The sequence below is a fragment of the Candida dubliniensis genome, chromosome 2, assembly GCF_000026945.1.
Source record: "Candida dubliniensis CD36 chromosome 2, complete sequence".
In the NCBI taxonomy this organism is placed as follows: Eukaryota; Fungi; Ascomycota; class Pichiomycetes; order Serinales; family Debaryomycetaceae; genus Candida; species Candida dubliniensis.
Genome location: NC_012861.1, coordinates 778,526 through 804,339, shown reverse-complemented (window position 1 = coordinate 804,339; position 25,814 = coordinate 778,526). Strand labels below are relative to the sequence as shown.

At 31.8% G+C, this 25,814-nt stretch overlaps 9 protein-coding genes and 2 non-coding genes across 11 annotated transcripts, besides 1 other annotated feature; 3 read left to right on the top strand and 8 right to left on the bottom strand. All coding sequences in view use genetic code 12, as the record gives it.

Moving 5' to 3' along the window:
- Positions 1 to 300: 300 nt before the first annotated feature.
- Positions 301 to 2,769, top strand: CD36_18440 (serine/threonine-protein kinase, putative; the record flags this gene model as incomplete). Its single annotated transcript, XM_002418278.1, has 1 exon — positions 301 to 2,769. One exon carries the CDS (start codon positions 301 to 303, stop codon positions 2,767 to 2,769), a length of 2,469 nt encoding a protein of 822 aa, XP_002418323.1.
- A 67-nt stretch (positions 2,770 to 2,836) lies between these two features.
- Positions 2,837 to 5,188: a mobile genetic element (Gag ORF flanked by inverted LTRs, each LTR followed by PBS, one LTR truncated).
- Positions 3,239 to 4,612, bottom strand: CD36_18435 (gag protein, putative; the record flags this gene model as incomplete). The annotated part of the gene is made up of 1 exon (XM_002418277.1): positions 3,239 to 4,612. The coding sequence occupies one exon, from the start codon at positions 4,610 to 4,612 to the stop codon at positions 3,239 to 3,241; it is 1,374 nt and encodes a 457-aa protein (XP_002418322.1).
- Positions 5,189 to 5,442: 254 nt separating the features above from the next.
- Positions 5,443 to 8,307, top strand: CD36_18430 (serine/threonine-protein kinase, putative; the record flags this gene model as incomplete). The annotated part of the gene is made up of 1 exon (XM_002418276.1): positions 5,443 to 8,307. The coding sequence occupies one exon, from the start codon at positions 5,443 to 5,445 to the stop codon at positions 8,305 to 8,307; it is 2,865 nt and encodes a 954-aa protein (XP_002418321.1).
- A 218-nt stretch (positions 8,308 to 8,525) lies between these two features.
- CD36_18420 (alcohol dehydrogenase, putative) lies at positions 8,526 to 9,614 on the bottom strand (the record flags this gene model as incomplete). Its single annotated transcript, XM_002418275.1, has 1 exon — positions 8,526 to 9,614. One exon carries the CDS (start codon positions 9,612 to 9,614, stop codon positions 8,526 to 8,528), a length of 1,089 nt encoding a protein of 362 aa, XP_002418320.1.
- A 1,097-nt stretch (positions 9,615 to 10,711) lies between these two features.
- On the bottom strand, positions 10,712 to 10,801 carry tRNA-Phe (GAA). Its single transcript has one exon. It is a non-coding gene; the product is annotated as a tRNA-Phe (tRNA).
- Positions 10,802 to 10,809: 8 nt separating this feature from the next.
- Positions 10,810 to 10,882, bottom strand: tRNA-Arg (TCT). The gene has a single exon. It is a non-coding gene; the product is annotated as a tRNA-Arg (tRNA).
- A 357-nt stretch (positions 10,883 to 11,239) lies between these two features.
- CD36_18410 (hypothetical membrane protein, conserved) lies at positions 11,240 to 11,548 on the bottom strand (the record flags this gene model as incomplete). The annotated part of the gene is made up of 1 exon (XM_002418274.1): positions 11,240 to 11,548. The coding sequence occupies one exon, from the start codon at positions 11,546 to 11,548 to the stop codon at positions 11,240 to 11,242; it is 309 nt and encodes a 102-aa protein (XP_002418319.1).
- A 1,088-nt stretch (positions 11,549 to 12,636) lies between these two features.
- Positions 12,637 to 15,243, bottom strand: CD36_18400 (positive regulator of mannosylphosphate transferase, putative; the record flags this gene model as incomplete). The annotated part of the gene is made up of 1 exon (XM_002418273.1): positions 12,637 to 15,243. One exon carries the CDS (start codon positions 15,241 to 15,243, stop codon positions 12,637 to 12,639), a length of 2,607 nt encoding a protein of 868 aa, XP_002418318.1.
- A 2,393-nt stretch (positions 15,244 to 17,636) lies between these two features.
- On the bottom strand, positions 17,637 to 18,743 carry CD36_18390 (NT-amidase, putative; the record flags this gene model as incomplete). The annotated part of the gene is made up of 1 exon (XM_002418272.1): positions 17,637 to 18,743. The coding sequence occupies one exon, from the start codon at positions 18,741 to 18,743 to the stop codon at positions 17,637 to 17,639; it is 1,107 nt and encodes a 368-aa protein (XP_002418317.1).
- A 2,852-nt stretch (positions 18,744 to 21,595) lies between these two features.
- On the top strand, positions 21,596 to 24,118 carry CD36_18380 (positive regulator for mannosylphosphate transferase, putative; the record flags this gene model as incomplete). Its single annotated transcript, XM_002418271.1, has 1 exon — positions 21,596 to 24,118. One exon carries the CDS (start codon positions 21,596 to 21,598, stop codon positions 24,116 to 24,118), a length of 2,523 nt encoding a protein of 840 aa, XP_002418316.1.
- A 263-nt stretch (positions 24,119 to 24,381) lies between these two features.
- Positions 24,382 to 25,479, bottom strand: SAP98 (aspartyl protease, putative; the record flags this gene model as incomplete). The annotated part of the gene is made up of 1 exon (XM_002418270.1): positions 24,382 to 25,479. One exon carries the CDS (start codon positions 25,477 to 25,479, stop codon positions 24,382 to 24,384), a length of 1,098 nt encoding a protein of 365 aa, XP_002418315.1.
- Between the last annotated feature and the right edge of the window lie 335 nt (positions 25,480 to 25,814).

Genomic DNA, 25,814 nt, shown 5'->3' with positions numbered 1-25,814 from the left:
CACACAAACAAATTTTAGTGTTGTACAAAAAAAAAAAACAATAGATATTAGAGAAAAGAGAGACAAAGAAAAAAAAAAAAAAATTCTGTGGTGGTATGGGCTCTTTCTCTCAAATCCCGTCTACTCAAATTCATGCAAAAATAACAAAAGCCAACGTTCACTTGATTCCCTTGTTTCTATTCTTTCATAAGATTTGAATGCAATTAAGTTTAGAGATAAGATAGAAACCCTAATACGTCAGTGTGTGTGTGTCTGTCTGTCAGCGTGTGTTTGTGTGGTTCTTAAATATAGCAAACAAACATGACAGAAATTAATGATTCTACAGAAAACATAGCTCGAATAGATCGAAATGATGCAAAGGAATTAAAACATTGGCTAGTGAAGGCAAACTGCCAACATCACTATTCCAAATTTATTGAAAATGGGATTACCATGGATTTGCTACCAGAATTAGATACAGGTTCATTAAAGGAATTGGGTATTACGAAATTAGGAGACCGGTTAAGATTAGAAATTGCAATATCTAACTTAAAGGCAGATAATTTAAAGGAACTAATAAGTGTTGATGAGATATATCAATTATTAAACTTAAACACTCGAACAAATGGTTCTTTGACAAATTTGAATAACAATAATAATAGCTTGTTAGATGTATCCAACAGTAACGAGGGGACATTAACTCAACTAAGTCAAAACAATTCCAGTAATAATTTGCCCATTAGTAGTATGAACTCCAGCACTAACAACATAAACGGTAATACCAACAATAGTAACACTGGAAACGTTGTCGGTAGTGGCACTTCCAGTAAAGATGCCAGTAAGAATATTACGTTTATTTTGCAAGACGGATCAACCAAACGTGTGAATGTCACTGGTTGTTTTAATGCACAAGCAATTAAAAGAAGAGTTTTGAAGAAATTAGGGTTCAAACCCGATGAAGTCCAATTTGACACTTATGTCCATTCAGTCCCGCACGGTGTAGAGAATGTGTTGTATGGCAAAACTGAACCTACCATTACTTTACTATATGACGTTGAATTAGTTACAATCTGTTATTCACCAGAACGGTTAGAGAAATATCGTATAATGTTGGTGCCGAAAAACGAACCCCCTACACCAGCAGCCATTGAAACATCGAAAAAAATCATGTCCAAATATAAAAAGCAAGTTTCTGGATCTAAAGCCGAATTGCAAGAGGAAGTCAATCAACTTCATACCAAAGATGTTCAAGCACATAGATCAACCTTGAGGAATTTCTTTGGACAAAGACCTCCTAGTGAATTGATTTCATCGAATTTAGCAGAATATTTCCCTGACACAAGACAAAAAGATTTGGAACAAACAGTTAGAAACTCAGTTAGACATAGTGTTAGATTATCTCGAAGATTTAATTTGCCAGCAGGGGCATTTTCTTCTAGTGTGTATTCTCTTAATAAGAGACAGTCTATTTTGAGTAACTCAACTGGATTTCCTTCTAATCGTACTATGTCGATTTCTTCTGGTGAACAACAAAGTGGAATTTTCAATACCAGTGGAGGTGGTAGTGGTGGATTAAGAAGAGCACAAAGGACTATTGGGGATGTGATGGTGAATAGCATTACTGCTATTGACGAAGTTGTGAATTCAAACGATACATTCTCTGTATTTAATAAACCTTCAACGTCATTTTCACATCAATCAACACAACCATTAAATAATCATGATTCCAGGTCAATAATATCGTCAAAATCATTAAGTGGAGGCACTGCATTGCATAGAATTTCTATATCTCCGAATTATAATGATAATCCTGCACATGACCGTCATTCCACAATTGAATTATTGAACCCTTCTGATTCAGAAGGCGAAGATGGTGAAGAATATGGAGAATTTGGTACTTCCGATTTTGCTGGTTTGAGTTCTAGTTCTGGAGAGAATGGTCCACCTGAAAATTGGTTAAAAGGAGCTAGAATTGGTTCTGGTAGTTTTGGTACGGTGTACTTAGGAATGAATCCGTTTACAGGTGAGTTGATGGCGGTAAAGCAAATACCGTTAGTCAATGAGAATGGAAATAATAATACGGAAAATATGCAAAAATCAATGCAAGAGCAACAACGAGAAATGATGTTACTAAAGGAATTGAATCATGAGAATATAGTTCGATATTTTGGATCTACAACAGATGAGAATTTTTTAAATATATTTTTGGAATATGTCCCTGGAGGTTCAGTTCAATCTATGTTAAACTCGTACGGGCCATTTGAAGAGCCGTTGATAAGAAATTTCATCCGACAAGTATTGATTGGATTGAGTTATTTGCATGGTGAAGATATTATTCATCGAGATATTAAAGGAGCTAACATATTGATTGATATCAAAGGTACAGTCAAAATTGGTGATTTTGGTATTAGTAAAAAAGTTAGTGCTATCGATGAAGAAGATGAAGATTTCAAAAAGACAGGAAAAAGAGCATCTTTACAAGGATCAGTATTCTGGATGGCACCCGAAGTGGTCAAGCAGACTACATATACCAAGAAAGCTGATATTTGGTCAGTGGGATGTTTGATTGTGGAAATGTTTACTGGTAGACATCCATTTCCAGAGTTGAGTCAAATGCAAGCTTTATTTAAGATTGGTAATCATATTACCCCGCAAATCCCTGAATGGTGTACTAATGAAGCAAAAGAATTTTTAAAGAAAACATTTGAGATTAATTTTGAAATGAGACCAGATGCAATTGAGTTGTTAGCTGAACAATTTTTAAATCCATTGATTATGTCGAAACAATAAAAAAAAAAAGACATTAATATAAATTGTTGGACACGTGATGGTTACATAAAGAAGAAATAAAAAATTTTATATAATTAATACACATTAATTTATATTATTAGTATTACTCAAAGCTAGAAGATAACATTCCTTAAGGTACTTCAGTTAAGAATAATAATCAGTAACCCTCACGGTACCAATAACACAGAAAATATATTTTCTGTTCTATCAAATATTTCTATCAACAACTTTTATAACAGTATCAACTTTTGTTAAAACTTAAATAAACCAAAAACAATATAAACTTTCCAAATTACAAAAAAAAAAATTATTAACTCTTATTAAAATCAAAATGGCTAAAAACACTAGATCTACTACTTCTTCCAACGCTGAAGCTGTTGAAGCTACCGACGCCACTACTTCCGTCAATGTTCCTTCACAATCTGAAAACGAAACCTCTCATCGTTTGTCTACTCTTGAAAACGAATTATCAACTCTCGGAAATCGTTTCTCTTCTATGTTGTTGTCTGTTGTTGTCATGTCTGTGTGGATTGAATTTTTTTGTCTGATTAAATTTATTATCCTTTGAGTTATTATAATAATTATTGCGAGGTTGGTATTGTGAGGTGTTATTGGACTGGTAAAACGGATTGGAAGAATGATAATTATTAAATCTTTGATAGTTTGGTTGTTGATAATTGGATCTCGGATAATTGGAGTTTTGATAGTTATTGGATTGATAATTAGATTTGTACTTAGGTTTACTCTGATAGTTATTGAAACGACGAATGTATGCTAACTCATATTCATCATCATCTGACTCTTCGTCTTGAATGAATTCGTCAGCAAAAGGAGTTTCTTCCGTGTCGTACTCAATAGCATTTACTGCAGTAGTAGTGGGGAAATTCAAACCTGTAAACCTAGTAATAGCAGTTGAATAAAATTCGTCGGCAGTGTTAATCAAATCCAATTTAGCATGGGCAACAAGATAAGCAAAATTTTTGTTAAGGATAAAAATCAAATTAATTTTATCATTGATAAAACTGTTGCGGTAGGAAATAGTAGCTTGGCTAAAGTTCTGAGCCTTTTGAATAAACAGAACTACAGATTCACCAGGTTGCGGGGTTAATCTGTTCTTTTCCAAGGTTTTGTTACCATTAACTCGTTCACAGTCTTGAGCGTTAACTATCAATGTAGCTAAACCTTTCCAATTTTGTTGAGCTGGGGAAAGAGCATGATAAGAATGGGCCAAATTATCCCGAATATAAGGTCTGGCTGCGAAAAACCAGATTCTCTTTTCTAAAAGATTACCGCGAAAGTGCGATTGCAAAGCCGTAAACTTTGTCAATGCTTCTTCATCATTGGATCCTGAGATGATTAAATCGTCTGAAACAAAGGGTTGTTTGGTAACTGCTCCCGCAGGATCACCATCACTAAAATCCGCATCAGGTAAGAAGCGTTTAAGTTTGAAGTCAATAGAGTCTCTGTTGTCAATAGCACCTTTTGGAACAGAATTCTCTAACTGAGCTTCTAAACAAGCTGTAGTGGCTTCAGTCTTCTCAATATAATCCTTCAACCACAATAATTCATCATCAACTTCCTTAAAGTTTTGAGCTTCTTGCTGTTCGTGGAAAGCTGTTTTCTGTTCAAGCTTAGCTTCTCTCAGTTCGAGCTTCGCCTCAACGTCTTCGAGGTGTAATTCACGATCCTGAGTTTGGTTCTCTCTCTCGTGCAATTCATTAATACCTTTAGCAGCTTCAGTTTTAATATATTCCATTTCCTTATTTTGGTCTTGAGCAAAAGTTTGGAAATTGGTAATAATTTGAGCTAATTGACTCTTCATGTCAGTAAAACCATTTTCCATAGAAGAGAAACGATGTCCGAGAGTTGATAATCCGTTTTCAAGAGTAGACAAACGATGGGAGGTTTCGTTTTCAGATTATGAAGGAACATTGACGGAAGTAGTAGCGTCGGTAGCTTCAACAGCTTCAGCGTTGGAAGAAGTAGTAGATCTAGTGTTTTTAGCCATTTTGATTTTAATAAGAGTTAATAAATTTTTTTTTTGTAATTTGGAAAGTTTATATTGTTTTTGGTTTATTTAAGTTTTAACAAAAGTTGATACTGTTATAAAAGTTGTTGATAGAAATATTTGATAGAACAGAAAATATATTTTCTGTGTTATTGGTACCGTGAGGGTTACTGATTATTATTCTTAACTGAAGTACCTTAAGGAATGTTATCTTCTAGCTTTGAGTAATACTAATAATATAAATTAATGTGTATTAATTATATACTATAATGAGGTTTAAATTGAAATTATAGATGATTCTAAAAAGACAGACTATGTAAAATAAAGAGGTTGTTGGGCATTTAAATATATCCCATAAAATAAATAAAGAGGGGTAATAGAATAATGATATACGAACTCCGGGATAACACAGGGGATGTTGGTGGGGAAGAGTGAGAAGGAGGAAAATGGCTAAAAGTTTTTGAATCATCATCATCACACTTTTTTTTTTTTGTTTCTCTTCCCACTCCCTTCCTCTTAATCTTTGATTCATTTTTTTTTTTTTCTAATATGGTGATTCATTTTTTTGTTTTTTCTTTTTAGGGTTATTTGCGTATTTTGGATATTTACTCCCTAAAATTTTTTACAACCAATATTCAGCTTTTTCTTTATGAAGATCAACTATTATGGATATTCCCTTGAAATCAAAACCAAAGGTATCTACAGTGAACCTTCTTGCAGACTCCAAATTTGAAATTGGATCCACCACAAATTCATTATCGTCAGCCTCGTTGGATATAGATAAAAAGGATTCTGATGAACCATCTCAGTTGAATCCTGATTATCTAAAAATTAGACACAGTTCAAAGAATCAGCAACAACTAGAAGGGTTTCCTCCAAATTATACATTTTCTCGACGATATTCAGAAACAGAGAAGAACAATTTTGACCCAGACACTGGACATAGGATATTTGCTGATGGTAAAATTCGACCACATCAAATCAAACATGAACACTTGGGTGCACGAAATACATTTACAAATATCAACAACTTTAATAATTCCGGTGATGTTGGTAGAAACAATGTCACCAACCGCGGCACAAATAGCATTAATGACAATAACGACAACAACAATCAGTTACATGCAAGATCTCACGACAGCAATATAGGCTATAAAGATGAAACGGGATATGAAGAGTTTATACCCGGATTAGATTTCTCGAGTCTTGTTTCCAAGTGGAACAGCAATTCCAATTCCAATTTGGATTTGACACGAAACACTACGAATGTGAGTTTGTATACCACACATTCAAATACACCAAGAAGCCGAGATGGATCGTACCTTGATTTAAATCTATTGCATTCCAAAGTGGCTCCACAACCTATCAAGACTTCAACTGATCAACAAAGAAATTTATCTTACTCCAAATTGCATGAATTTATGAAAACTAAACAACAAAGAAATGCTTATAACAATAAAAATAATGATATCGAGGATAATGATATAGTACTGTTAACGAAGGATGATTTTTCTAGATCATCATCTGGATTAGGTTCAAGTCCTAGTTCTGCTAAGCGTGAAACATCTGCTGGTGCAATGGCAGAAAGTTCGAAAGCAAGAAAGAAACAAAAATCAGCTATAGACCCTGCTACTGGTGAGATCAATTACGAACTAATCATCAATAGTTTGCCACCCAATTTCAATGATATGCCATACTCTCAACGCAAGAAATTGGTGAAATCGTTTTCTGAATCAATTGATTATTCGCAATTTTCATTGTTTGCTAAAAACTATCTTGGTTCCTCAGTGGGCTCGGCTAAGACTTTGAAAGGGAGTAGTAGTGGTACTGGTATTGCATCTGCCAGTAGTAGTTTATCTCGCCGAAATCGTGTGGGGAGTCTCAACACACTTGCTGGAAGACTATTGGCAAGGACTTCAACCTCTGACTTTAAAAAACTCCAGGAAGCAATGAAACCAAAATACAATGTTGATGAAAAAGGCGCCATAGTTTTGGGCCATGAGTTGGGTAAAGTTATTGGGTTTGGTGCTTGGGGAACTATTAGGGAATGTACCGACCAAGAAGATGGAATCGTAAGAGCTATTAAGATTGTAAAATCAACTCGTGATTTTGATGGAGGGTCTGGTAATGGGAACCATTCTAGTGGCAATTTGAATTCCAAAACAGATTTAAATGCTTCCATGAAGAGCAAAAACCCTCGAGTTTTAGAGGTTTTCAAAAAAGAAATTCAAATTTGGAAGCAGTTGCACCATGATAATATATTACCACTAATTGATTATTATGAAACTGAAGACGCAATTTTTTGTATCATGAACAGAATAAATGGAGGTACTTTATTTGAGGTTGTTGATTCCTGGGGACAATTCAATGCTAGGGTTAATGTCATGTGTGGACCTTTGGAATACCTGTTTGAAGAGCAACGCCAAAGACTTTTAAAAGTGATTGAGTGTGCTCGTCAAATAGTCCAAGCATTGCTTTATATGCACGAAGAAAAGGGTATAGTACATGGAGATCTTAAATTGGAGAACGTTTTAGTGGAAAGAGAAAAGGGTCATTGTAAAATGATTTTATGTGATTTTGGAATGTCGAGAGTTTATAGTTCAAGGATTAGTCGCAAATCATCGAAAAGACACATTCATTATAAGGGCAACAGCAAATTATCTATTGATGGTGATCTTGAAGATACACTCATGATGAGAAGTAGATCTTCCAATATTGAATTTAGGAAACCGTATTTTGGCGGCGATTCACCAAATACTCGCAAATTAGAGTTTGATATAAGAGATGACTCACGGGTTGGACTAGCCAATTTTTTCCGAGCTCATGGTCCTTCAATGCAATCGATCCATTTAACTCCAGTTGTTTCAGAAAACGGGCATTCCCCTTCTGATGGTTATTTTGATCTCACAAACAAAAATGATAACTTTGACAATAGTAAACCGATTTTTTCAAGATATCAACAACTGCATAACGACGGTAAAGAAGAGAATGGACTAGATTCAGGTTTGCCCCATTCTCATATTGGGTCCTTACCTTATGCGTCGCCCGAAATTTTGCAACCTTCGCCACCACCTTTGGGTCCTAGTGCTGACGTATGGGCGTTTGGTGTATTGATTTATGCTATGATTGTTGGCAGATTACCGTTCCAACATCACTATGAACCCAGATTGAGAGCAATAATAGCATCAGGAAAATTCAATAAATTGGATTTACGCAAGGCTTGTTTATTAGAGTGGGTATTGAAAGAAGATACTAAACAGAAGCACCAAAATCAACAGCAACAAAATTGTAACTCGGCTGATAATAGCAGTTCTAGTTGGACTAATGAGCTTCTTAATTCAAATTCATTAATTGATATGAATAGACAAAATGATTTAATAAAATTAGAGGATGAATGGAGCAAATATAAAGACAAAAGAGAATTTGAGTGGTTATATGACATTGTAATTGGTTGTTTGGAACCAGATATAACGAAGAGATGGGATATGGAAATGATTAATGACCAAATTTGTACATTTAGTAGTATATAGATTTAGGTATCGTATACTGAAAGTAATTAATAGTTAATTCTTAATTTGGATAGGGGCCTGTAGTGTCAACTCATGAAGTCGCAAGTTTGCTAAATACTACATTATAGTTTTCTTGTTTAACCAAATTACTGCATATGAATACGCATATAGCTTGTATCTAGTACATGTAAGAAAAGCTGGAAAGGTTTGTTTCCAAGTAATTAATAAACTACTTAAATTTATTCTTTAGCAACTTCAATAACAACTTTACCAGCAGCTTTACCGGAATCTAATTTTTCAATGGCTTGATCCAATTGATCAAATGGGTAAACACTATCAACAAAGATTTTGAGATTGCCCCTACCAATAAGATCTCTTGCGTTTTCTATAGTACTTCTAAAGTTATCAAACATTATAAATTTGTAATTAAATGATAATAATCCAACAGCACCAAGAAATTTTCTCCATGAAATTGCTGATAAAGTTGAGATTAAATTATAAAAGCTAGATCCTGGATAATCACCAACAATACTATAATAACGACCAATTTTGTCAGTCAAAATGTTATTTATTTCTGGGAATAAATCATGACCTCCATAAGTATCCAATATGTAATCAAATTTCCCTGTTGATTTAACTGATTCTAAAACAGGATAAACAATGTTTTTATGTTTGGTGTAATCAATAATAGTATCGGCACCTAATGATTTGAGAACGTCTTCAGTTCTTGGGGAACAAGTAACAACAACTTCTTTAACGCCACCTTGTTTAGCAAGTTGAACAAGATACCTACCAACTGAAGTACCGCCGCCAATAACTAAAACTTTGCTATCTTTATATTTTAAATCACTTGACATCAATAATGCGGTCCCAAACACTGTTGGCCAACTTGAAGCTTCAGCTAATGAAATATTATCTGGTTTAGCAATCATATCAACTTCACTTGGATCAACTAAAAGATATTGTGATGCAGTACCCTGAAAATAAACTTTATGATAAATCCCTTGAACTAAATCACCAACTTTAACATTGGTTTTCACATTATCACCAATGGAAAGAACTTCACCACTAAAATCTCTACCAAATCCATTTTGATTATTGAATAATAATGAAACCAAACTGGTGGCAAGATGGTGCAATTTAACATCAACAGGGTTCAATGATGTATAATTGATTTTAAGCAAGATCTTACCGGGAGGAGCAATATAGGAGTCAGGATTTAATGGATCTTTGACTAATTTAATTGATTTATCAGTCAAATGAACAGGAGTACTCCTGTTTTTATAAGTATAAGCCTTGAAGTTTAATTCTGGAATTGACAAAGTCATTTAATGTTATGTGTGAAGTTTGAGTGGTTAGATTGGAATTAGTGTAAGGAAGAAGAAGATGAAGAAGTTGTATTAGATTTTTTTTTTTTTTTTTCTTGTTGAAAACAAGGATATATATATACTTTTTAATTGTATATTCAAAGTTTCAATTAGCTTATTAATTATTTCGTTTCACAACATACGAAAGGTGGGCTTATATTATTATTTGCGATGACTGAAAATTCTAAGATTCAATTCTTCTAAAGTATTCTAAGTCAACGGATTAATTACTCCGTTTGTGGTTTTCGAAATTTTGTGTAAATTAACGGATAAATAATGCAGAAAGACAACGTATCCGCTTTTGGAACAGGTATGGCTTTTCTATTGCGTATATTTTTTTGTAGGTTTTGCCATCCTTTCTTTTGAGTACATATTCAAGTTCCAGTCCTGTAGTTACTCAGATATCCTAGCTGAGCCGTTGTCAAGACATAAAAAGAAGTTGAGTATTTAGAAATCTAAGGAGAAGTCATACATATAATCCGTAAAAAAACCTGAATTGTGATGCGGGAACAAAAATAGGTCTTTTCCCACATAGAACTATTTGAACAATGTGTATAAATTTTTCAAAAATAACAAATACCTCTGTTAGGGTACCAGTATATTGCTATGAAAAATCGAGCTGCCTTCTATCCCAAAGAATCAATCTTTGTAGTTAGATGAGATAGTAAAATAGTAATTAGCTCACTCTCTAGATCAGCATGTGTTGACCATTTCACTTTCTATAATTCACACGGCAAGTAAGACCAAGTAGATATATTTTTGTCCTCGTGATCTTTTCTTCACTTACGAGATTGGATTCTAGGCAACACGCACGGAGTTAAATCAATTTCCGAAACGGATGTAAGGTTCGTGATAGATTTAACTCCGCGTTTGTTATCAAATGGCAAAATCTTTTCATCCCAGCTAAGTCAGTCCACGTAATGTCCTGATCAGTCTCGTACCACTTTTATATAACCCCTATGAATATAGTGTATTCTTGTCGAAAATAAAGTTCCAGTCAATCCGAATTGACTACCGTTCTTCTTCAACTTTAATACTTAAATTGGCAAAAAAAAAATTGCAGCTTCTGTGGCTCGAACACAGTACCTCCAGATTTCAGGCTTTTGAAATACTTCAGTCTGACGCTCTCCCAGATGAGCTAAAGCTGCAATAAGAAAACCCACGCCGGGATTCGAACCCGGAATCCTTTGATTAGAAGTCAAAAGCGATAACCATTTCGCCACGCAGGCACTTGGTAGCAGAAACAAATGCCTACATAATCATACCAACTAGTTTTGGGTACTTCATTATTCAAATGTAATAGATTAGATATTAATCAGGTAATAAAGTCCTCTTATAATACCAATTGCCGTCAAAGCAAGTAAAAAAAGCAACAATAACAACATTTGTATTGTAAATTATATTGAAATTAAACACAATCATATTTATAAAAAGAGAAAATAAAAACATGGAATCAATTATTTCTGAAATATCAAAACAAACAAATTAGAAATTGAACCAAGAGATAGAAATTAAACAATAAAAGAACTCACAAATAAGACTCAAAAAAAAAAAAAAACAACAACCCCAAAACAGAAGCTACTTCCTCATAATAACAACATAGCACCGATTATTACTGCCATTAACCCACCATCTCCAGAAAGCCAACCATCTTGTCCCAAAACTCCACCTATACCAGCAACACCACCACCGGTGTGAGTTTTAGTTTTGGTTGAAGTTGTGACTGTTCTTGTAGTCGTAGCATTGGTGATATTATTATTGTTGTTATTCGTATTATCAGCAATACTGTTATCATCTTTATGATAATGATGAGTATTACCACCACCACCTCCACCACTTGTAGCATAAATCAAATTGGAAATTATTAAAATGTATACAATTTGGAAAACCCTCATTTTTATATATGAAAAACCTTTACCTTTATTTATTGATATTTAGTATTCTGGATATTGTGATAGAGATTATATTTTTAAACAAAAACTTGATTATTTTTGAACTCGAAAATATCTTTAATATCGAATAGAAAGAAAAGAAAACAGGAATTAGGATTGTTAGAAAAATTAATTTTTTTTTTTTGAAGATGAAAAGGTCCAAAATTCTTCAAAGAAAAGAGGAGCAAGTGGGAAGTAAGCTATTTGAAATGAATAACTGATTAATAAGAAGTTGAAAAATTAGGAGCAAATAAATTATACTTTTGTTTTATTGTTTCCTAAAATTGTTGGTTGGTAGATTGATTGTGTGAATATATGTATGAATATGTCAATAATCCCTTAATTCCATCCCTTAACTAATATGATATGCCCCTTTCTTTTTCTTTTAGAACTGTGATTAGTATTTTTTTTTTTTTTTTTTTGAAATTAATGAAGTTAGGGAAATAACTATTCTGTGGAAGTTTTTGTGGATGTAAATAGTGGTTCAGTTTATTTTTAACTTTTTTTAACGGCAAAATTCGAACAAAAAAATCTAAACATCTATATTAAGTAATAGTCAAACAATCAAACATAACAAATACAATCAATTTATAATATATACCCATTCTTATTGACAGATAAAAACCTCTATAAGTAGTACCACATTTAACCTATAAAAGAAAACCACTCACCACTTATTTTTTGACATGTCGCGTTCTGCAAAAACAGCACTTTTTTTTTGCAACACTAACAAAAAAAAACCCCCTATTGTAACTTGCTGCTTTGCTAGAATGAGCACAATAAGAAAAATAAGACGCAGGCACGCATTAACACAATCCTACATACACACATAGATAATGTAAGTTGTTATTATTAACCCTCCCTATTGTATTGTGTCTACTTACAAATCTAGACGTTTCCAACAATAAAAACATGATTAGTTACTACAATTCATCTAAATGAAATCAGAAATAGTACTTCTATTGTGTAAAGTAAGGGTGTATGTATGCCTACATATGGCAATAATCTAATGCTATTTAAATAAATATACCTAAACGTCTAGTTAGGCAAAATCAATTTTGTTGCTCTTTTTCTTGTTGTTGTTGTTGTTGTTGCTGTTGTGGATCATCATTCAATTGTTTCTGTAACTTAATCAAATCGTCAACTTGTAATTGATAATCCCATCGAGAATTATCATGAATAATAAAATTTATAAAATGGTCTGGACGTAAACTGTATCCTAATTTATAATTATCTCGATAATAATTAAATAAATCATAACTTTCTCTGTAGATACTAGTATTTGATAAATTAGTATTTACATGGTTATGATTATAATTACCAATTTTTAATAATTGATTTAATTCTAAATTATGATAATTTGTAAAATTCATTGTTTCCAAATACTCTTTCATCATTAATACATTATAATTTAATAAATTAATATGATCTGATTTCAGCAACTTATTAAATTTAATCAAACTGTACGCTTGATTATTCCCTTCAGGTGAACTATCACTTGGTGAATGTTTATATGCCAAATAGTTTGACACGTCTTTAGTATTTAGCCAAAGATTAAAATTATTAAAATAAGTGAAATCACGATGATTCTTTTTCGTCAAAGATTCTAAATTATATTCATCATTTAAAATCACCATAAAATTTTTCGGGATATAACCTGGTTGATTTTCCACAACGGTTTGAATTAGTGGTGATAATTCATCATAGGAACTGAAATGATTATTTCGACAATTATAAATTTTCAATTGTTGATTTTTAAATGAGTGATTATTATTATTATTACCATCTTTTTGGTTTTGTTTCAACTGATCCAATTTTTGTCTAGCTTCAGCACTATTTTGATTAATGGTCAATAAATCATCATATCTATCTGGGGATTGTTCACTAGTCAATGCTAATCCGGTGATATCAATGTATAATCCAGTATCAATGTCAATGAATCGAGCATCAATGTGATTATTATCATTCCCCTTTGTACGATGAGTAATTGTAGATCCAACATCAATAAAATAACGCCCCATACCATCAAATTCAAATTCTTCATTTTTATCACTGCCAGCATTTTGTTGTTGTTTGTTGTTTCCAAGATGCTTAGTTCCAACATTTTCAATTACCAAAGATTGGTTATAAAACCTTGCTAATTGATACAATTCATGAATTGGCATTTGAACATCAATATCATTATCCCAGGGAAAATTAATCCCATTCCAATACCAGGACAACAATGAACCATGAGCAATCCAAGTAATTAAATTATTTGATTGAGTGAATTTTAAATAATTTTTCAATAATCTGTGCAATATAATTGATTGCTGTTGTGCATTATGTATTGTAACACCATTAAAAAATCTCCAATCATAATGTTCACCATGCCAGTTTTCTTTCATTGCCTTAACAAATTTGGCTTCATAAAAATATTTTGGTGGATCATTACAATCAACACTATATTTTATTGAACTTAAAAAATCTTGTTCAGAGTTTGACAATTGTGAATTTGATGATTCAAGCTGGTTAATAATTGATCGTGGATCATTAATAAAATATTCTTCTGGGATATCAATTACATGACTATTGATTTCATTATCATTGGGGTTGTTTTGGTTGTTTTGGTTGTTTTGTTGTTTCGTTGGTAATAGTGACGGTGGAGAATTCTTAATCAAGGAAATATAACTTGACAATACATTTAATGTTGATGATTGTTCATTTTCCTTGGTAACTTTTGATTCCAAGTCTGAAGTCAACTTCTCATTGTATAAAATTGAATTAGTAACATTGTTCACATTATAGTTATCAATGTCAAATTGGTAATTATCATTAGTATTTGTTAAAAAAACCAACCGTTTCGGCGATGGTGCTTGGGTGTAAAGGTATGATTTACCAATTAATTCATGATTATCACCTGTTTGAGCATGGGCTGGGGCAAAAATCTTATACCCCAACATCTTAGTAGCCTTATTTTCATTATCATTATTAGTGTTACCCATAAATTGACAATATTTATCAACACTTTTAATTTCAGAATCCTCATTCAATTTGTCATCATGAGATAAATCAAATAAATTGGAACAAAGGTCAGTTTTCAATGGATTAAGAATATACTTGTTTAATTTGGAGAAATCAACCCAATCAGACCAATGAAATGGTAATTTTAGATCATTACTGCTATCATGACTTTGTTTGTTAATGTGTGTTTCGATGTAATTATAGTATACTGATAATGTTAAACGAGGATCAAATGGCTGGATCAAAGGTTTCTCGTCAGTACTTGATGACGACGAGGAAGAAGAAGAAGATAATAAATAATTGGGTACTTTAACCGATAAAGGTAATTTAAAACTATCATCAAGATTCCAAAGATCTAGTTTATGATTTTCATCGTGTAATTTTTCAGATTTGATTGCAGTTAATTGTTGTTGGAAATTTGAATCAGAAAAGAAATCATAATCGGAAGCTAAGATATTGTAATACCATTGATTGAATTGATGATTGATCTTTTGATATAATTGGTTTTTATATATATTTAGTTTGGATTGAGTGGTGGTTAAATATACTGAAGTGGTAGTTGAAGTTGATAAATATATTGTATAAATGATAGTCACCAATAGTATCGATTTAATGTACGATCTAGGCGACAATAATACCCGTTTTAGTCTTGCCATCTTGTAGTGTATGGTGTTGAGTGTTGATTATATATATATATATATATTGGATGGGTAAAGGAGGGAGGAAACAGTGTTGCCAAAATCAAGAAACAAATATGAGTTGTCAAAAAAAAAAAGAAAAAATACAAAAACTGTAAAGATGTAAAGTTGTTATTTGTTTTGATTTGTGGTTTGTGGTTGTTTATTTCTTCCAATTATAATAATTTTATTACAAACGATTAATAGTAATAAAATTGGAGATTAATCAAACCAATTAACTAAAACAAAAAAAAAGAACAGGTTGAAAGATGAAAACTTTAAATTCAAGATCTCTTTTTTCTCTTTCTAAACTGTAAAACTTTAAAACTTTATTTCGTCTATATTAGTCTCTAAGCGATTGCAAAGATATAAACCTTGATAATCCTTGATGTAAAAGTATGGAAATACAAGATTAATAACGATTGGAAATAACTAACAAATTATTTTCTAGAATAAGCGAACACATGAAAACCAAAGAAAAAAAAATACAGAAAGGCATTTATATATATATATGTAAAGGCAATTCAAAAAAATAAAATAATTCGTAGATTAGAGTTGGAATTGGAAAATCTGTTCTTTCTTTTCTTCTTCTTCATACAAAACACAAAATACTAAACTTAACACAAAACAAACAATACAAGGTGAAAACAGACACAAAACCAAGAATTTCTTGAAACTAAAAAGTATATGCAGGTTAGTCAGAAAGGAGGGAATGGTGTGGGGGGGGCGAGTGAAGGTAGAAGCATAACGACACGAACGACCGGGCTCAGCTCCAATGAATCTCTAATTATTACCAGACCGGCTGGGATTTACCTAGTTGTATACTGTACTGACTTTTGACATGTCATGTAAATCTATTTCAATTATAAGTCAATCAACATTTATTTAGTATTATTATTATTATTATTATAGGTTTTCTTGTATGGTCTCTATCTCTCTCTCTCGTTTCTTTTTTTTTTTTTTTCTTTTTCTGCTCTAACAAATCTTTGAAGAGTTGTTTATTTCAGCAAGCATTGATTCATTTAAGGGCATTCTACTAATAAGAATTATCTAAGGCGTTACATTGTAATCCAATAATTGTTTTACCCTTTCCTTTCCATTCTGAAACAAATGATGCAATTGTTAACATTAAGTCATACTCACACGAACGCTTCTCTCCAGAAGTCTGCCAAGAAAATAGAAATAAGGGAATCCTGTAGAAAAATAAATTGGGTACAGAGTCGGTTAAGTACTAGATTCGCCATGATTCCATTCATGGATTATATACATGAGACGATCTTATTTTTCCTCAGTTTACTGTTCTTGTTGTTGTTGCTGTTTTTAGATATGACCGGCATCAATCTCTTTGAAACTGTGATACGATTCTTATAGAAAGTCATCCCTTAATATAATGCACATTCACTAAAAGGTTTACCGCATGATTCAAGATAATTTGTAGGTACCCTTGTGACGAATATCAATTAATAAAGACTCTCTTGTTTGTAAATAACTGATTATAAAAAAGAGTTTAACAATAGAAGTTAAGAGTTTGTGTGACATCAAAGTAAACAATAGAGGTTTAATTATAATAAATCGATTTGATTGTAATCTTTGTTCGTGTCCTGGTGATTGTTGTTGTTGTTGTTGTTGTTATTGTTTGTCATCTATTGTCCTTAAGTATTAGATATATCTTATTACATAGAAGTAATAATTCCGAATTTGTAGTAGTAGGAGCAGCCTTGCTAATTTTTTGTTTTGTTTTGTTGACTTCCCTTTTGTATCTTTTCATCATGTGCAGTTTACAGCCCTGTCAAAAACAATCCCAATATTGTTAGTGTTGAAGTGCAAACTCATAGACAAGTGTACAGACTACCCATGTCTAATAAAACAATATATAATATTTGCAGAAGAAATTGAATTGAATTGAAAATCTTTCTCGTTTGCATACTTATTGTTATATAAAATAATATTAACATTCTCTCTCTCGCACGCGACTATTAATTTTATTTTAATTTTTTTTTTTTTTTTTTTTCGTTTTGACGTGTAACTGCAGTAGTCTATAATATTTGGTCTGTCATTATTGGCTAGCTCTTATCCAATTCTTTAGTCTTTTCTTAATTTAGAATTCAGTAGCACCCTTACAATTTCAAGGTTAAAAAATCTAAGCCTATACCCCAAAAGTAAAACTTTATATTACATCTAACAAATACTCTCTTGTATAAATAAATTGAAACAGGTCAATAAACAAAATAGAACCAAAAAGGTATCGTATCACACGATAACCAGAATATATCTTTTACCCACAAGTTTGGCTAATAAGCCATTCCTTTTGTGCTTGTTACATTGAACTCATACCAATTAACTTCTTTTCAATTTAGTCGTTGGAGACTATTTTAAATATCAATTTCTTTAATCAATATCCCTTCATTAATTTGATCCAAATTACCAATTAATTCAACACTTTTATTGGTTAAATCAGTAGCATCATTATATTTATCATGATTATTAAATTGCAAAATACAACTACTTCCAGCATATACCACATCCTCTTCGACTCCAACTCGATTACAACATATAACCGTTATTTTTTCATCATTATTATCTTTGATTTTGTTGAACCATTTAGGCATGATACTATATTTATGAGATAGATAAGGGAAAAATCTTAATATCCAATAGTTTATTGTGGACCAATTTGGTTCAACAAAATCCAGATTTTTCAATTCTAATTCTAATTCTTGAGCTAATTCCAATTTATCTGATTTATCAAATTCTTCTTTATCAAGAATCGATGGTGAACTTGGATTTAACCATGCCATAGGACAAATTAATAATTTTGCTCGTTGAGAATATGAACTCATACTGAATTCAAATTTATTAAATGGAGCTTCAAATTTATAAGGATTTAGATCCATACATATACCAATATTTGTAGTAATCAACAACAGGGTTGATTTAGAATTCTCATTGACATTTTTGTCAATTTTTTTTTTATTGTTGTTGTTGTTGTTGTTGTTGTTAAGGGAAAAATCTAATTCTATTGACGGGAACCCCTTAATGGGATTTTCATTACATCCCCAAATTTCATCAGTTTCATAAAGAAAAGTTTTCCGGTAATTATAAATCAATTGACCACATCGATTGAAAACAGCACAACTATTATAAATTTTATTATCACCATGAGAAAATTCCGGATATCCTATGACTAACATAGATTGATATTTAATACTTAATTCACGTCCTAAATTTAATGATGGACCAAATTTATCAATTGATTCTAAATATGGTTTGATGGCGGTACTATTAGGAAAATTATATCCTGTAATGGCTAATTCTGGTAATACTATTAAATCAAATTTATTATTCAATTGTTGTTTTGTTGTTGTAATTGTAGTCTGTTGTTGGGTCGATGATGATAATAATTTATAAACATTGGAAATATTCTCATTGATCTTTCCAATTCTTGGATTCAACTGTAATAATGCTACTTTTAACTTCATTGTAGGTATTTGTAATTGTCAATCTATTAATTGAAGTTACAGGGGAGTGTTCTATTTCTTAATTTATTGGAGTTGGTTCAAATCTTCGAATCAATATCTGTTCTGTGGTGGTTGGGAGGGTTTGGCTGATGTTTTTTTTTTTTTACTAGCTCTCTTTTGCGTGCAGTTACCAAATCATTAACAAAGTATTTCCAACACGTATTACAACATCATCCATAATAAAGGCTAACATTTGTTCGAAAGCTGATTTGGAGAAGAGAACTTTACTACTCAAATTTACTAAATTGTATGTATAAAAAAAGAATAAGTATAAAGTGGTATGTGGGTGGTTTAAAGAGTTTGGCCTAATCCACTCCATTATAACCTGGCATAAATCCGCAAAATCAACACTTGGTCTGATTTCCGGTTTCTCATATCACTTTGAGGGTTTGAACCTTATAATGCTTCTGTTTTTTTTTTTTTTTTTTTTTTCCTTATCTGTGTTCAAAACAAACTAGCAGAGGTCATTCGTAATTGAAATTAGTACAAGCCATCATCTTCTTTTATATCTTTATCATTGTCGATTGCTCTTTTTTTTTTTTTTAGTATTTCGTATTCGTATTAGTTTTAATAAAAGATTGATTTGAGGGTTTTTTTAAAAAAAAGCCTTGTTGTTATTGTTGTTTCTAAAAGGCAGATTGCATCTTTCCTTTTTTTAAGTCCTAAACTAAAAATTAATGTATGCCTTATGATAACACGGCCAATCAGATCTAATCTTGAATTATACAACCATACGAATTGATATTATTATTACAAATAATAAAGGTGGCTTAAATATGAAATTTTCTTGAATTGAGCAATATTAGCAGTAACTAAACTATGGTATTTACTCTTCAGCTTGATGAACCGGTAAGTTCCAATTTATAATAAAAGATGAATTTTCTTTCTCCAATGTAGCAAAGAGATGGTTACTTTGTCATAGTATGTATGAGTTTGAAGCCCTTGTATTATCTAAGTTATTGTAACAAAGCAATCGAAACCACAAACCCGGCAAATGAAAAACAGCTTCACTCACCAATAATAATAATAACGTATCATAAATAAGAAAGTACAACCGATAGCTACATAATGTATAGATTTTGTTACTGAGGCGGGGTATGCTTCTTCTTCTTCTGTTATTGATATTATGTTTGATGTGCATATGTATTTGTGAGCTGGGTCTCGTGTGGGATTTTCTCTAACAATGACCGTGACAATAAATGAATCAATTGACAAGGCTTAAAAAGAGCTGAATTTTCTTTGTCGAAGTAGAATAATAACATCAGCAATGGCAAATGCAAGGGTGTTGAAAAATGTATTGTCTAGCTTTTGTATCATCACACCATTTCTTTTTTTTTTTTTTAGAATCAGTTCATAATTATGTGATAGACAAGTTTGTTCCTGTACTTGCGTGTTGTAGTATTGAAAAAAAAAGGCCAACAAAGGAGATGGTGGTGGTGGTGGTGGTAGTGGCACCGAAAACACAGGATGGGGAAGAGATGTAAGGGACGTGTGAGAATAAGAGTTGCAAACGATAATCTTTTCATTGTTCATCTTTGACTTCGCCTCGTTTCTGGAAAATTTTAAGTTTACTTATTTGTGTTATAAAACCATAAACTGGTGGTACTCTTATCATAACGATGATGATGATTCAATCTCTGAACACAAAAGGTATCAAACAATAGATAAATCACCACCCTTAACTTTGTTCCTTAAACGGCAAAAAAAAAAAAAAAAACTTGTTACTGTGCACAATTTCATTGAATGGGTGTATGCTATTTTATAATTTCCCAAAAAGCAACAACTAAAAACTGAAAAAAAGAATTTCCTCATTTTTGTAACTAAACTATTTTGTTTTGACACAGGGAATTTAATTTTATGTTTTATGTTTTTTTGGGGGGGGGGGGGGGAGGGGAGGCTTCAAATTTGTTTATTGATTGAATTGCCCAATCTGTGACAATTTCAGAAGACCAATAACTACAGAGTATCCATTCTGTAGAATATTATAAATATATATGTACCGCCACCCATTTTGCATCTTGAAAATTTTTGTGAACAAAACAAAGAGTTTTTTGTCATTACCTCCTTTTCAATTTGATTGATCTAGATCCAATAATTATATTTCATTTCATCCAATCAAAAGCTTTTTTTCATTGCTATTACGTCTAGAGCCAGTAACAGAAAAAAGAAAAGAAAAGAACACATTTATATAATCCTCACACGACGTCATAGGATTAGTCTTCTAGTGAAATCTCTTTTCACTCCAAAACTTGAATATTCTCGATTCATTCACGAATTCCCTATTGGACTCTTAAAACAGAAAATTTTAGTACACTTCTCATTACTCAATATTGTTACAACTTCCTCCTTTTTTTTTTTTTTTTTTTTTTTTTTTTGATCTTTATTGAATCCAGAAATCAAATCAAAAACTGCTATAAATAAGGTACCAAATATTTACTTCTTGCTAATTATTAAATCATTGTTCCAGTTGTTCGTTTTTTTTTTTTCTTGGCAACAAATATAATCCCCGATCAGATTATAGAATCACACTGTTAAAATACTACAAAGAAAAATTCGGGTGAAATTCGGGAACAAAGGAAAAAAGAAAGAAAGTTTATTATATACAGGATAAAGGTACAAAAGTTAAAATTTTTTTTTTTTTCCTTTCCCAATAACTAGCAAGTGTCTTGAGATCACATATTATATATTATTTCAACGGATCTCGATTTATATCAGATTTGAATCTGCTTAGGTCCTTTTTTTTTTTTTCTTTTTTCCTAACTTGAAGTAATACTTACTTACCTAAACTTCTTATACATTAGAATATACTCATTATGAGAAGATCTCGAGGAGTATTGTTGGTTGTTTCAATTGTTGTGTTCAATTTGATTGTGTTATCACTATTTCAGTTCACCCCAATAGATGATTATGTCATTGGTAATAAGTATATTGATAGTATCAAACAGCTACTAATAAAATATCAACCTGATTCCCCATCATCACTATTTAGCTCGTGGAGTTTAAGTAATGATGCTGCATTTGCATTATCTATGAATCATGAAAAAGAAATCTCATTCCACAATGAAGTGGCGACGGCTGTTGATAAAGATAAATCAAGCAATGCATTATATGATCAGCTCGATTCAACAACAACAAAAGCTAGTCAATTTGACATCATTGATATTCCTAATGATATACCTTTGGCCTATCAACCATTTGATCCAAGATTCACATTGGGCTTGCTTTTGAAATACGTTAATGAACAAGACAATAGAGTTCTAGAATTACCTAGTTTCCACTGGAGTGATTTTGTTGATATGTCACCATTGGAAAATCAATTATTTCATAATACTAATAATTTAGACAACAATCAACAGGAGAGACTAAATTGTAAAGATTTTGATGCCACTAAAAAGAACCCTCGAATCAACCAGAAAAATATGTTACTTCCAACACAGCAGTATTGTATTGATGATGACCAGATTGATACCATACTAAATGATCAAGAACTGTATTCAAAATATGATTCGTATGTTATTGAACAATTGAAAGAAATTAAGCAACAAAATTCTCCAATATCAATAGGATTTCATATTTTCAATTTCCCAGGAAGAAATGCTAAGAAATATCGTCCAATATTGGGTAAAGCTTATGTTTATGAATTTATGAAAAACCCCTCGACATTAACAATGCTATTGCCAACCACTGATCAAGAACAACAGGGTTTGCAAATGATGTATCAAATGCCTGTTAATCAACAAACTCGAAATAAGATATCAAATACTAATCAAATATTTAAACTGGGGATTACCATTGATCTAAAACAAGAATTAAACAAATTGATAAACAGTAATAAACCAGAAAAATTAACTACTTTGACTTATGAAAAGCATTTATCACACGATTCATTCGTTGATAACACACCCGCGATAATAATGTCAATGGAACAACAATCACAAGCACAACCACTTAATCAAACTGATACTAATTATTTAAATACATTGAAATTTTCATTACTGTATGAAAACCCTGAAAAATATTTCCATGAAGCAAATATACTTACTCGAGAAGCAAATTTTGCTCTTGGAGGACATTATGATTGGCGATTTATGAATGGGATAATCAATAATACCCCTCAATTAACTGTCTCGATCAATCAATTGATCAAATCATGGTTTCGATTGACTAATCAATTTGGATTAAACACTTGGATTGCTCATGGCTCATTGTTGTCATGGTATTGGAATGGATTACAATTCCCTTGGGATAGTGATATAGATGTACAAATGCCAATAATGGATTTACACAAGTTATCAAGACATTTGAACCAATCGGTGATTGTTGATTTTGGTCATGATATAAATAATATTCGATTAGGTAGATATTTTTTGGATTGTTCCAGTATTATATCACAAAGAACTCGTGGTAACGGGAATAATAACATTGATGCTCGTTTCATTGATATGGATACTGGATTATACATTGATATTACCGGATTGGCATTGAGTAATACTAAGGCACCAGCAAGATTTAATAAATTATTACATTCGAGTCCTAATAATGGTGAATTGGCTCGAGAAAATAGTCGTGATGCAACTATTAGTGAATTAACAAGAAATGAATTTTTACAAGTTTATAATTGTCGAAATAATCATTTCACTCGATTAGAAGAGTTGTCCCCCATTAGATTAAGTTTGGTCGAAGGGGAATTTGGTTATATCCCAAATGAATTTGAATCTATTTTAAAAACTGAATATAATGAAAAATCCATCAATAATAAAGATTATAATGGGTTTGTATTTTTACCCAAGTTAAGAATTTGGGTTAAAAAAAAACCAATTATTAATTTTGTTGCCGCAAAGGAAGAGAAAGAACAGCAACAAGAACAACAGCAACAACAGCAACAAAACGAATCTCCCAAGAAAACAATTAGTATCATTACTATTGATTTAAGTGATGAGGAATATTCTCAATATTTATTGGAAAATCAATCTGAATTAATCAGTTATTTGATTACCAGTAACGTCACATTATTCCATCAGGATGAATTGGTTCATTATTTTAATGGGAGATCAGCCAAATCATTGTTTTTCACTGAAAAGGAATTACAACAGCAACAGGAAGATCAACAATCCCAAGTGATTTTGAAAAAGGGGTTAATACAAGATTTGAGTCAAGATTTATTTAAATTTAATTCATTTCAATCGAATTATAATTATATTGATAAATTAAAAGAAATCAAACTTTTGCTTGGAGAAAAGCAAGAAAAACAAAATAGTGATGACAACAATAGTGATGGTTATGGTGATAATGATGATCCATTAAATAGAAATGAAATTGTTAACGGGATTAACTAAATAGAAAGGAACAACAATAACTGATAGATGTATGTATTGTATATTTATACTTCCATTAGATAAATAAACCAGTTATAGAGAGAGCTATTCGAAAATTTTGTTGTTTTGCAACCAACTCTTCTAAGATTATTCATGGCATATATATATATATAGAGAGAGATTTATCTTTTGGAAATAAAAACATTCAATTTGAACACTAACCTAGGAAATAAGAAAATTAGTCTAAAAAAAAAATATAGATAGATATCATCAAAGGAAACCACCTAAAATGGTCTGATATTTGTTTCGGTGGTATTCTTCAATTTTGCAAGTCCAATCAAGTCTTCTTCAAAATCAACTGCAAAGAATAAATTTCTAAACACATATGAACCTAATTGGGCAGTGGTTCCGTTACGTAAAGCAATGTAACAATGATCAGTATTTTCACTAGGAACATATAGAGTTCTTAACGGGAATGTATAATCAACACCATTCAAATTATAGGTAAAATTTTTGCCTTCAAGTAATGAACAACTGACTTGCCAATGACTCTTTCCGTATTTTGGATCATCAGGTAAATGAGCAAGTACTTTATTAAATGCTTCTTGTGGTAAGTAACCATAACCACCACCGGTATCCATAGTGTAGTTTCTATTAATGGGAATAATTTCTCCACCAATTTCAACATGACCAAGAAGTGCTTGAATATTAGCATTTTTAATACTTGTCCAAGAGATATCACCATCAATTTTAGCAGCATCATAACCTCCAATAGTAAAAGCTCCTGGAGTTCCATCAAGGTTTTGCAAGTAGATAGAATAGGCAGCTTTATCAACTAAACCATGATATTTAGCAGTCCAGGCAATACTTTGATTCTTGTCAGTTGGTGGTCTTGCTAAACCAAAAATACCATCATTAAATCCACTCGAATTATAAACATCATTAAAAGTTACTTGAGGCACTTGTAAATCCCCGAATTGGATAGAATCACTAACCAATTCACCGATATAGTGTTCATGTGGCCCAAAAAATGATTTTGCTGATTTACCCAGCTTGACAACCGTTGATGAGTCAGACGAATTGTAAACACCGTATTTCTTGCAACTCAGGCAAGTGGCATTAGCATCAATGATTTGTGTTAACCAACTACCGGTATCAGCTGCAATTGTTACCGGGTCTTGGTTCGACCCAACTTTAACAGTCAAAAACCAATAAGTGTCCTTGACCGAGGCAACAGTACCAGTACCAGTACCAGCATCTCTTTTGACAGGATTGGAAAATCTTGGTTCAAAATCAAAACTAATGACTTTTGGGTTGCTTTTCACAGCAACAGCATCAATGATAATTGCTAAAGAAATAAAAGCTAAAATTTTGAAAATCATGTTATTCTCTGTTTGATTAATTGATCGAGATGTTAGAAATAACGAATTAATCAACTGTTAAATTTATACTTCAAGTGGACTATTCAGTCACCTTTTATATTAATTATTTTGGGGGAAACATCTTTGTATTTTGTATGAGAGGGGGGGGGAAGTTTGTTCTAAGGAAAATGCAGTGTTGTTCATATTCTGAAATTTGCATTTTTGCAGTATCACTATAATTCTTTTTGTTAATCTGAGGGCGGGAGTATTGATCAACCCTTCATTGAATGGTTGGTAGCCCATATCTATCCAAAAGTCAATAGAGAACCTGCTGCTGAACAATAGAATTTCTTTAT